Below are 12,689 nucleotides of genomic sequence, written 5' to 3' on the forward strand. Positions count from 1 at the left end.
TCCTGCACCTGCTTTCATCCCAGACCTGCTCCCCCAAACCTACATCACCCTCTCCCACCCTCTACACCCACTCCCCAATCCCAGCACAGACACTCTACCTCTGGGGTTTGTCTTCCCAGATGAGGGAGGTACCCATTCTCCTCTCTCTAATTCTTTGATCTCCCAAAGTATAAGCTGTCCTAGACCAGAGAGCTTGGCTATGCAGGAAAGGGACAGAGTCTAGGAGGAGTGGGTAGATCTCTCCAGGGGTCAGAAATGACCAGGTCTTCAAAGTGCTGGCATGTTCTCAAATTCCAGCAGGCATCAGAATCCCCTGGAGGGTTATTTCAAATGCAGATTCCTAGGCCCATCTGATTAGGGCAGGGCCCAGGAACCTGCATTAGGATTAGGGCAGGGTCTAGGAACCTGCATTTCAAACAAGTATGCTCGGTGATTCCTGCGTAGTCATCTGTGATCCACACTCTGAGAACTCACTGCTATAGACTGTCCCTTGATCTCCACTCCCCACCCTGAGCTGTTGTCCCTTCTCGGCACACATTCTGAAAGAGACATCTGTCCTCCTGCATCCACTTCCTCGCTTCTCACTCCCTCCCCGGCCTCCAGAGAAACTGTTTTGGAAAAAGCCACCACTGACCTCTTAATTATAAGCTCAGGGAATCCTGGCAATGACCCTGCTGACCCTCCCGCTGTCCTCCATGCTATGCTGAGTTCCTGTCCTTCACTGTGCCCGCCTTCCCTGGACAGCCTCACCCGAGTCCGTGCCCCATCCACACCCACACCCACACCCAGTCCTCTGTTCCCGCCTTGCACCCACACACCCACCCCTCCGGGACATGCACAGGCCCCTCCCACTCAGAACCCCACCCCACCTCACACACTGGGACCTCATCTCCAATCCCATCCCCACCCGTCCACTCAGCCTACAGGCTCTTAGCCCTAAATGTCCTGCCTCTGAAGTGCACATGCATCTCTTTCCACCTGACATCACTGGGACCTTGCAGCTGTCGCCCTGCCTTCCCCTCCGCCCCTGGCCTCTCCCCAGCACTCACCCTAAGTGGAAGACAATGGGCATAGCATCTCCTCGTCAGGCCATGGCTACCCCTTGCAGTCTTCATAGTAAACTATCTTGAGCCCATTTGTCTTTCCAGCCACTTACCACCCACCCAGCAACTGCCAGGCAGGTCCCTCAGGTGGACACGTAGACACTCAGCACACGCTCCGGCTGGGCAGGCCCCAGGGGCACCTTTGGCCTGTGACGTGGTCCTCCCCTAGGCATCCCACATACACACACCCACGCATGCTTCCAGTCCAGCAAACGGCACCTCCTTCCCGCGGCTCCTGAGGTGAGTTTCCTTCTCTCGGGATCAGTCCTCCTGTGGTCTGCATGCCCACAGCTCTTTACACATCTGTCCTGTGTCTGCCCTGCTGGACCAGCAGCTCAAGGGCGGGGCTGGCACACAGACCCATGGGCTAACATGAGGGCCAGTGCCCCAGCACTGGGAGAGCAGCCCCTTGGTGCCCTGGTCCGAGGCCGAGGCCGCCTCTGTGGGGTGTCTGGGAGTCAATGAGCCCTGCACAAGGGCTAGCAAGCCTGTGTTCTCGGTCCAAAACCACAGGCCCCACTACACCGGCGAAGGAAACGTAGGAGTCGCCCTTCACAGGCCGGAACCGGAACATGGAATTGAGCAACCAGCCTGCGTTTCTGCACATTCCTTACCCTTTCTTGGATTTTTATTTTCCACAACATAAATTACCACATACCAAGGCCTTCTGGTTGATTTTTCAGTTGGATTCCATGTGTATGTGATTTTTTTGGTTCAATTTTATTATTAGGTTACAGGTAATTCTCATGTAAGTGTTGATTAAAATTAAAAAAGATTAGCTTCCCATCCCATAGAGTGGAATCCTCTCGGGCCTGACTAATTTCAGTCCAGAGTTTGTTAGCACTTGGAGCCTCTGGAAGGAGCCTCGGTCCATGCAAGGACCCAGCAAACCCCAGCCCTGTGCCCAAGTTGGACTGTGGGACAAACACCACGCAGACCCTGGCCCCACGGGGCTTCTGACGTGCATGGTAATGGAGACACAGCTCAGGAGCAGCAGGGAGAGCCATGGCGAGGCCAGGGAATGCGGCATGGAGGAAGCAAGAATGCACAGGCTGGAAGGGTGTGCGAGAGACTCCAGGAGAACGCTGGCTGTAAATGGAGAAGACGGTGCCAGCACGTCCACCAAGGGTGCCAAAAGGGTCACATGGGGTGAGCAACTGTGCAGCACTGAGCAACGGTGGGCCACCCCGGGGGCTGCTGGCTCCCTGCTGGTTAGCCCACGGCCATGACTACCTCACCAAGGTTCCAGTGTAACCCTGAGACCAAATGACCTATTTTAGGCTCCCTGGAAGCAAGCCCTGAGCCAGCAGCCTCAGCTTCCGAGGGGTAAAGCCAGCGAGCCCTGAGATAGCCCAGCTGGCTCCAGGTTGGAGACCTTCCCTGGAAAGTCTCTTACAGAAAGAGTGTGACCAGGAGGTGGCTGGAACACGCCTGAAGAGCCACTGTGCCAGCACCAGTTCCCAGGGCCAATGGGAGGGGAAGAGAAAGGACAAGAACTTCCTTAGCAACATGGGCCATTTCTAGACGGGGTCGCCCATGGCCTCGGGACACCCTGACAAGGGCCTATATGAAGCACTGCATGAGGATGAGAGTTCTACAGGTGACTGGCTATGGGGGGCTCTTGCAAAGTGCATTGGGGGCTTGGGACCGGCACTCGCAGGTGCCCTGTCCCCTGTGCAGTGCTGGGGCAGAAAGAGACTGGAGCCCTCAGATAACGAGCACATTGAAAGGCACTGCAGAGCCCAGAACAACAAAGCAGTAGAAAACTTCCAAATTTTTTCTGTGCCCTCTGAAATATCACGTTAACCGCATAAACCATACCTGTTTCTCACGTAAAACACTGCTCTGCTTTAAAATGCATATGAGCCAGATCTGTGGTGGCACAGTGGATAAAGCATCGACCTGGAACACTGAAGGTGCCAGTTTGAAACCCTGAGCTTGCCCAGTCAAGGTACATACAAGAAGTAACTACTGTGAGTTGATGCTTCCTGCTCCTCCCCCTTTTTCTCTTTCTCTCCTATCTCTAAAATCAATAAATAAAACCTTTTTCTAAAATGCATATGGCCTCACTAGGTGGTGGTGCAGTGGATAGAGCATCAACCTGGGATACCAAGGACCCAGATTTGAAGTCCCAAGGTCACTGGCTCGAGCACAGGCTCACTAGCTTGAGCGTGGGATCATAGACATGACCCCATAGTCACTGGCTTGAGCCCAAAGGTCACTGGCTTGAAGCCCAAGGTCACTGGTTTGAGCCCAAGGTTGCTGGCTTCAGCAAGGGGTCACTAGCTCAACTGGAGCCCCTCAGTCAAGGCACATATGAGAAAGCAATCAATGAGCAACTAAGGTGCCACAACAATGAGTTGATGCTTCTCCTCTCTCTCCCTTCCTGTCTGTCTGTCCTTGTCTATCTCTCTCTCTCACTAAAAATAAATAAATAAAGATAAATAAAATAGCCTGACCAGGCGGTGGCGCAATGGATAGAGCATCGGACTGGGATGCAGAGGACCCAGGTTCGAGACCCCAAGGTCACCAGCTTGAGCACGGGCTCATCTGGTTTGAGGAAAAGCCCACCAGCTTGAACCCAAGGTCGCTGGCTCTAGCAAGGGGTTACTCGGTCTGCTGAAGGCCCGCGGTCAAGGCACATATGGGAAAGCAATCAATGAACAACTAAGGTGTCACAATGCGCAATGAAAAACTAATGATTGATGCTTCTCATCTCTTTCCGTCCCTTTCTGTATGTCCCTGTCTATCCCTCTCTCTGACTCACTGTCTCTGTAAAAAAAAAAAAAAAAAAAAATTTAAATAAATAAAATAAAAACAAAAAAATGCATATGGCCTGTAAGTTAGTCCTAGAATTTATCTTAAAGTAAATGAAGATTTCTACGTAAGGATATTCAACGTGTGGCATACCCTGGACCCACACTTGAGCTTGTCACTGAACCTCTCCAGCCTGCTGATGCATCTTGAAAGTGGGCCCATGACAGCACCTGCCTCACAGGTCCATCATGAGGATTCACTGGGACATCCTTGACAAGAAACCTGGCTCAGAGGAGGACCTCAACAAATGTTTGCTGCTGTTATGATTAATAACAAAAATGAGGAATGAATGTACAATGGTAAAGGACTGGTAAAAAAAAAAAAAATTATATATATATATATATATATATATATATATGGTCTACCGGAAAGTTCTGTCCGTTTCTATCACAAGTTTTGACACGTAAGCATGTTTATTTGGCGCATGTGTGCCTCTCTATTTTTATCACTTAATGTATACATACTGACAGCAAATTAACTAAAACAAAGTTGATTCACGTTAGTCTCATGTGTGAAGTGATAGTGTACCCATGGCTACTGATAAAGTTCATTTACGCCACTGTAATTTTTACAAATTTCAACAAGGAAGAAATGCTACAGAAGCATGTCTGTCGCATCCACCATATTCCCCGGACTTAGCACCCTTCGACTATCACTTGCTTTTGTCCTTACAAAATTTTTTGAAGGGCAAAAAATTCAAAAATGAAGAAGATATCAAACAAGCACTGGTTCAATTTTTCGCATCAAAAAATAAAACATTTTTCAAAAATGGGATATACAAATTGCCCTCACGCTGGCAAGAAATCATTAATAATAATGGCAATTATATTCTTTAATAAAGTTTATTAGGCCCTGGCCGGTTGGCTCAGCGGTAGAGCGTCGGCCTAGCGTGCGGAGGACCTGGGTTCGATTCCTGGCCAGGGCACACAGGAGAAGCGCCCATTTGCTTCTCCACCCCTCCACCGCACCTTCCTCTCTGTCTCTCTCTTCCCCTCCCGCAGCCAAGGCTCCATTGGAGTAAAAATGGCCCGGGCGCTGGGGATGGCTCTGTGGCCTCTGCCTCAGGCGCTAGAGTGGCTCTGGTCGCAACATGGCGAAGCCCAGGATGGGCAAAGCATCGCCCCCTGGTGGGCAGAGCGTCGCCCCATGGTGGGCGTGCCGGGTGGATCCCGTTCGGGGGCATGCGGGAGTCTGTCTGACTGTCTCTCCCTGTTTCCAGCTTCAGAAAAATGCAAAAGAAAATGCAAAAAAAAAAAAAAGTTTATTGACGGTAAGAAAAATTTGTATTTTGTTTTATTCCAAAAACGAACAGAACTTTCTGGTAGACCATATATATATATATATTGCACAGCCATGTGGCTGCATAGTATGCAACTGCTAAAATGTTTTCTTAAAAATTGCTTAAGGCCTGACCAGGCGGTGGCGCAGTGGATAGAGCATCGGACTGGGATGCGAAGGACCCGGGTTGGAGACCCCAAGGTCGCCAGTTTGAGCGCGGGCTCATCTGGTTTGAGCAAAAGCTCACCAGCTTGGACCCAAGGTCGCTGGCTCGAGCAAGGGGTTACACGGTCTGCTGAAGGCCCGCAGTCAAGGCACATATGAGAAAGCAGTCAATGAACAACTAAGGTGTCATAACAAAGAACTGATGATTGATGCTTCTCATCTCTCTCCATTCCTGTCTGTCTGTCCCTATCTATCCCTCTCTCTGACTCTCTCTCTGTCTCTGTAAAAAAAAAAAAAAAAATTTGCTTAAGAAGATCTTAAAATTATCCTAAGGTGTAAAAAAAAAAAAAAAAAAAGATGTTAAAGTGGATACTAACATGTTTATAGTATGTGGTTCCAACTTTATGATGAAAATAGATGCATATTTTTAAAAGGCCAACGGGAAATTTAACAAAAGGTAATAGGGATTACAGCTGTGTAACAGGAGGCAATCCCTAGGCTTTCCAGCTGTTTCCACTTTGCCTGCTTTTCTACAATGACTGTCCATACTTGACAGCAGGCAAGATGATCAGTTGAGGTTATGGAAAGAGTAGCATTTGACAATAAGGAAGGAAGGAATATTCAGCATTGCCCCACCTGCTCTGGGAGCTACAGCTGGGCCTTCTCAGCAAGGTGACCTTCCCAGAGAAGTATTGATTTTCTTTGGATCAAAGTCAGTTCTGCCTTGCTGTCGGGTTCACTTGGCCACCCTAAGGGACCAGGAGATAGTGCTCGGAGAATTGGCTCCATGTTTCTGCCTTTTTGGGGGACTGTGAACCCCCAGTTCCATAAATACAAGGAGTGAAATCACAGTCCCAAGCTCAAGTAGCTCAGAGTTGGTCAACAGACAGACCAGGAGAGACTCTTGACCAACCAAGAGACTCCCAGTGTGGGGGGCAGCACAGCCAAGGTACGCATGTGATGAAGCTTACAGGAGGGATAGGGGATGGATTCATAGAAGTTTATTGTTAAATTCCCTCTATGTTAGTTCATTTAAAACATTCCCTAATAAAAAGTCCTATATATTTTAATAACCAATGTCACCCCAAAAATTCAATAAAAGATGAAGTAAAACTAAAATAGAAAAAATTAAAGGAGGGCCTGGCCTGGGAGGGAGGGGAGGGCGTGGAGAGCCAGTACCTCTCCTGGCAGCCAAGAGGCAAATCAGAGGCAGAAGGGTGTGAACACTCATGGCCTGAGGCAGGAGCTAAAAGCCACTTGCTATGGCCATTTAAGGTGCACAAGGTGGTGTCGCAGGTGGATAGGGGGTTTTGCTCCTCATGCTAAGGAGGCTGGATTCTATCCTCAGGCAGTAGAGAGCCACTAAAAGGTATGAAGTAGGGAGGGACCTGCTGATGTGGCCTTCAAAGTCCCTCTGGCTGTGCAGTAGGAACACTGCAGGAAGGGGGGGGGGGCGCTGGGGGGGAGTGAGAAAGCAAGATGCCAGTTAATTAGGAGCTGTTTGCAGTCATCGAGACAAGAATTAATACCATCTCAGACCAAAACGGGCTCAAACCAAGACGGACAAGACAAAGCAGATGTGAGGAAAAGTAAGGTGGGAAAATCAAAGGACTTTGTCACTTACTAGAGACTCAGGGAAGACAGGAGGACACTGGGCATGTGGGTGATGCATACGTCATGACAGAGTACGAGTGGGGATGGCTCTGAATCTGGATCTGCTGAGTGTGGGACATCTGCAGTGAGATGTGAGCAGAGAGCTGCAGAGTTCTGGGCTCAGCAGATGGGTCTGGGCTGAGGGTGCACTTCTGCTAACATCACCAGAGCGTATACAAGCTCCCAGAGAGAATGTACGAGACTGAGAGTCAAGGACAGGATATGGAGAAGACCACAATGACGAAGGGAAAGAGGGCACTCACAGGGGGGTGGGCAGAGAGGAAGAAAGTGAGGGGGGGTATCATGAAAGATAAGGGAGGCAAAGCAGGGCTTCTAGAAGGAGTTTTTCCTAAGTGGTCTCAGCCCAGCAGAGGCCAGGGACACCCACCACTCAGTTCAGTACGGGGGTGCCACTGGGGCCCACTGCTAGAGCCATGCAGTGAGCCCCTGAGGTGCAGGCCCACGCTCTGGGCTCTCCGGCACCTGCCTGGACCCAGCCAATACTGAACACACGTTCATCAAGGGAAGAATGGGAGTGGGGGAGGCCAGGAGGTTCTGGGTGCAGGGTGAGGGGCCAGATAACAGTTGGCAAGGGATGCCAGCCCACTCTCCTCCACATCTAAGGAGGGCAGTCAGTGCGCCTCCAGCCCCAGAGAGGAAGCATGTGCAGGTCTAAAGCTTGTGGGCAGGACCCCAGGACTGATGCCAAGCACAGATCCACTGGTGGGGTGACCTAGGGGCCCTACAGGGGGAACTGGAATAGCAATAGATTGAGGGTACCCAAGGAGGGAAGTGTGGGGCATTTGCTGAGAGACAGTGCCACCTAGTGGCAGGAGGCACTCACATCAGGCTTCTGTTCCTACATCTTAAGGGGTCTTTCAGGCTGGGGTCCCCTGCCCTGGAAGCAGTGAGCCAGAGCTTTTGCTACATGGGCAGCACTGGAGCCTCTGACAGCAGCATGCCCGTGGCATCAGCTGAGGTCAGCTCTGCCAGTGGAGAAGGTAGGCAGACTAGAATTTTAGCCGACAACTATTCGACCCCATGGCAAGAGCAGAAATGTATGGCCCTGCTCCCAGGCTTATATGTGCACAGTCAGAGACTGGACGGGTTGCTGTTTGCCTGTTGCTATCTTTGTCTGTGGTATTGTCAAGCACACAAGGAAATAACAGTACACCTGTGCAGCTCTTCCCGGCCCAGCCGCTGCCCCTCCCTCCCTCACAGTCCCGGGCATTCTCGGGGCTTTTTGCAGCATGTGCCTTTCCTGTGAGGCTCAGGTCAGCGGTGACTGGAGGAGAGGGGCAGTCTGCAGGGCACCCCAGCAGCAGAGAACCACTCCTGCCCTAGCCTCCCCAGACTCTCCCCTGGCTCCAGGTTCAGCCCCAGAAGCCTGCTTCCCAGAGAGAGATGTGTCCAAGGCTGGTCTGGCTGTCCCATGGACGCTCCACACTCACAAAGGCCGTGATTCTGGGCCCATAAGGCCACACCCACACACCTATGACTCACTCCTGACTGCTCAGCAACTTCAGGCCAGGTGCGGTCACTGTGACCTCCTTACATGACTTGACAGAACTCATTTTTATTCTCAACTCTTGGTTTAGTTGAGCGAGATAAAAAGTTCTCATAAAAATACTTTTTAGACTTGCCTTATTACAAAAGAAATGTGTGTATAATGTTAAAAAATAAGTTTTACAAAAAATATGTGATTTGGAAAGTCAGAGCCTCTGATATAATTTTACTCTCTATCCAAATGTCTACTAACTGTGTGGTGTTCTTTCAGCCTTTTCTCTATGCGTGCGTATGTGCATGTGGGGGGAGGAGTGGATGTGCTGTATTCTGTACTGACAAACACTTCTCCAGATTACCTTTTTTCCCATTAGGAGCGCTCTACTAGAGATGTTCTTAACACCCCGGCTCAGATTCAGGTTAACTCAGTGACCCAAGACCAAACAGGACAAAAGGAAGGCCCCGGGAACTCAGACATGTCAGGGCTTCGGGAAGATCTGGCTCAGCAGCCAGGGAGGGGACCTTTGCTAGGTTCCCACATCAGCCTGGAGAAGGGTACCCCCCAAAAAAATACCCTCGGAGGGGCAGGGGCAGACATCACACCCCTTGTCTCCTCCCCAGCTCCGCCCACAGTGCAGTCAGGACAGACAGGCTGCCACACGAGTGTGAACTGGGCAAGCTGCACAGGGCGAGCGGCTGTCCCAGGAGCTGCCTGCGCCACTGGGACGTCCTGTACATTTCTGCTGAGTTAGGTGCACAGGCAGGGTCACACCCAGCGTCAGAGCTTGGGAACTGGGCCCTGCGCCAGGGCAGAGCCCTGTGACATCCAGGAGAACCAGGGCAACCTCAAGACAAGCAGCCCCATGGGCCAGACCTGCTCTTCTCCTTGGCCTCGCATATGGGCAAATGCACCCCTCAGCACTCCACATATGGAGCCCCCTCACTCAGACACGCCACACTATATCACAGCCAATAATTCAAACGAAACGTAGTAAGAACAAATGAAAATAATCAGAAAGAGGTGCTAGTCAGGATACTGGGCAACAGCGTCAGGATAAGCCTTCCAGAAAGAAGGATCCCCATAAGTGCCCAGCAGCCTCCTGATGCTCCAGGACAGACAGTGCCGAACCCAGAACCCAGAAGTGGAACTGAGCTGCAGGTTTGCACTTGGGCCCCTTGGTAGGTGGCTGCATGACCAAGGGCATAACTTGTTCCTTGCTGGTTAAGTGAAAGTAATACAAACAGTAGCTATCTATAATTAAATGAAATAACATGTATCAAGTACTTAGCACACGCCTACTAGACAATATACTCTGATGTCACTTACTACCATTCTTATGATTGGCTGAGGACACCCCCCAAAAAATAACCCCCAAGAGCATACAGGGACTTCCAAGGCCTTTGGGGCCCCTTCCAGGCACAGCCAGGAACACCCAGGCACCATGTAGCCTGCACGCAGGCCAGGTCCTAGCACACAAAAGCAGTTTCCCCCATCCGGGAGGGCTGCAGGGGTGCTTTCTATGGGAGCCACAGGGTACGGTGGGCAGGGCGTGGCCGCGGGCCCCCACTCACCCTGGTCGATGGAGTGCTGCGGCAGCTGGCTGAGTTGGCTGTTGACCACCCCCGCGTACGTGCGCAGGAACTCCTCCTCGCTGGCTGTCAGCTGCAAGGGCGAGAGAGCGGCAGGTGAGGGGCACCCTGCACTTCCAGAGTGAGTGCCTGTCCCACCCCTGAAATGTGGTCCATGGGGTTCGCCACTCAGAGCAGACCTGAGACTGGACCCTAGGGCAGCGCAGGGCCAGTAAGAAGGTGCAGGCCCTCCCTGGAGAAACGCCCCTGCACATCTGCCACCTTCTCAGTGTCTGACCTAACCAGCACCCCTCGGCCGCTCCCTAGGGGAGGAGACCCAGGGCTGGGAGGGGGAGGAAAGGAAGGTAGGACATCAGAACTCTCCCCACCTGGCCCAACCCTGGCCCGAAGGTAAGAATATTGCCCCAGTAGTGCCCCTGGAACTGGACATACTAGACTCTATGCTACATGTATCAGCCATAGAGCCAAACCACAGGCTCAGAGCCCCCCCCTCCCCCAACGCGGGCTACAGGCAGTGGCTACAGCCCCTGCTCTGCCCCACAGGCACCCTCCCTGGGGCCGGGGTTGGGCACTCCTCAGGCACTCACGTTTGACCCCATCTTCCTCAACATGAGCAGCACCCGGACCTTCTGCTGAATGTACATCTCCTCCGGACTCTTCCCGGGAGCCCCCTCCCGGTTCATCCCCTGGCCAGCTCTGGGGACTCCTGGAGAACAAGGACAAACACGAGGGGGTGTCAGGACGAGGCACACCCAGCATAGGGTGCTGGGCAGGAGTTGTCAGGTGCCCACTATGCTGCAGGGTCTCGTTTCTGAGAGCCCAGAGCAGATGGCGGGCTGCCTTCTCCCCTTTGCCCCGCTGGCCCCATCCAGACGGAGCAGCTCCACCTAGCCCTGGCGCTGGGGGCCCCTCTGTGCACAGAGCTGTCGGGCCCAGAGAGAGTGAGCTGACCCAGACATCTGGCCAGCTCTGCCTTCCAGCCACCCCCTCAGCAAGGCTCCTGTACAAGCAACAGATGTGCTACATAACCACAAAGTGTCCCAGGTTTTCAAAGCAAGCAACTCACACATGGAGCAGGAGTGGCATGACCAGAGGCAGGGGGTGGGCCTCTGCCGGAGAAACTGTGGATAGTGCCCAGCCCCCAAACCCCAAGGCCACACCGTCAGCCAAAGCCCCTGACAAGTTCAAGAGGCCAGCTCCTGGGCTGGACTCCAAGGAATCCCTCGATGGGAGAGGTGAGCTGGGGCTGTGGGCACACACGCCCACAGGCTCATTACCATCGCTTGCACGGGCCCACCCCACCTGTCGGAGGGCAGCTCCTGCAGGCAGCAGCCGTGTCCAGGTGTAGTAGGGGCCCGACCTGCAGAAAGGTCCCAGGAGAGAGGTCCCAGGGTCTCCCCTCCCGGAGGAGCGGATAGAGGAAACAGGCGTAGAGGGGTTTAGATTACATATTTCTAACTCCTGGATGAGTCAGAAATAACGCAGCAGCAGCTGGTGGGGTGGAGCCTCAGCAGCCCTGGTGCCAAGGAGCTGTGCTTGGAGGACCAAGGGAACTTGGTGGGCCAAGAACACTCCTCACACACTGTCCATGCCCTGGGGGCCAGCAGGCTCTCCCACAGGGTGGCTCTCCTGGGAAGGGCAGCTCTTCGTGAAAAAGGGAGACTGAGAAATGTGCTGGAGTCCTGAACAGCAGCTTCCCTGGAGGTCCCCTGTCAACTGCTCAGTCCCCATCACCTAACAGAGGCCCTGGCCCTAGGAGCCCTCACAGTCGGCCAGCAAGCTGGCCAGTTGGGGCTTCACTAGCACCTATATATTTAGCTGATGTGACATGGTCCCCTTTTAGGGTCTTCCCTTCTGACACTGAAGCCCTGGGCTCCCTAGTCTACTGTGTACTCCCCTTCTACCTCCTTCAGGGACAGAAAAAGGTTGAACTGACAGATGGTACCTGGGAAAGAGCTGCAAGGCGCCCCAAGGCCGGTCTATGCTATAGAGAGGCAGCCTGCTATCCCCTGGGGCTGGTGCACAGAGTGTGGGACAAGCCCAAGTTCCTAGCTCAATGCAGCGGGAAAGCTCGGTCCTGGGGTTTCACTTCTCACTGCCTTCCACTCCCCCACCATGCCAGAACAGACGACACCATCCCCACTCCACCCTACCCCTGAAGGCAGCACAGTCCCCGCCAGGACCCCACGAGGCCCGCATGCTTCCCCCCACTCCTCCCCTCGCCGCTCTGCCTGCCGGGCCCCAGCCTGTTTCTATAACACGCCCAGCAGCTCTCTTTCCCAGCAGTCTTTGCACTGAGTGTCCCTGGGGCCTAGAACTGGATTCTTTTCATCCTTCGTCTTGCTCAAAAACGCCTTCCCAGGAAGCCTTTCTGGCAGCACAGCCAGAGCACGTAACCCTGTCCTGTCCCACTTTTCTGAAAACACCTTGCTGGAGCGCCTGCTTTTGTCTCTTCCCAGCCTGACTGGAGAATGGGCCATGTGTGCTCCGCTCACCCCGCCTCCGGCAGGCCAGCACCACACCTGGCGGGCCTAAGGAATACAGCCCAGTGGTGGGGTGCGGCGGGGAGCCCAGCCTGTT

General features: G+C 53.0%; 1 protein-coding gene across 2 annotated transcripts in view; it reads right to left on the reverse strand.

The window, feature by feature from the left end:
• CTNNBIP1 (catenin beta interacting protein 1) overlaps positions 1-12,689 on the reverse strand; it is a 55,922-nt gene that overhangs the window by 12,502 nt on the left and 30,731 nt on the right. For both annotated transcript variants that reach the window (XM_066374995.1, XM_066374996.1), the window contains exons 3-4: positions 10,697-10,815; positions 10,092-10,182 (exon numbers count right to left, since the gene is read on the reverse strand). In XM_066374995.1, the coding sequence (XP_066231092.1) occupies positions 10,092-10,182; positions 10,697-10,792 (187 nt within the window). In that variant the 5' untranslated portion in view covers positions 10,793-10,815. The remainder of the gene's footprint in view (positions 1-10,091; positions 10,183-10,696; positions 10,816-12,689) is intronic.

Source organism: Saccopteryx leptura, chromosome 3 (assembly GCF_036850995.1).
Source record: "Saccopteryx leptura isolate mSacLep1 chromosome 3, mSacLep1_pri_phased_curated, whole genome shotgun sequence".
In the NCBI taxonomy this organism is placed as follows: domain Eukaryota; kingdom Metazoa; phylum Chordata; class Mammalia; order Chiroptera; family Emballonuridae; genus Saccopteryx; species Saccopteryx leptura.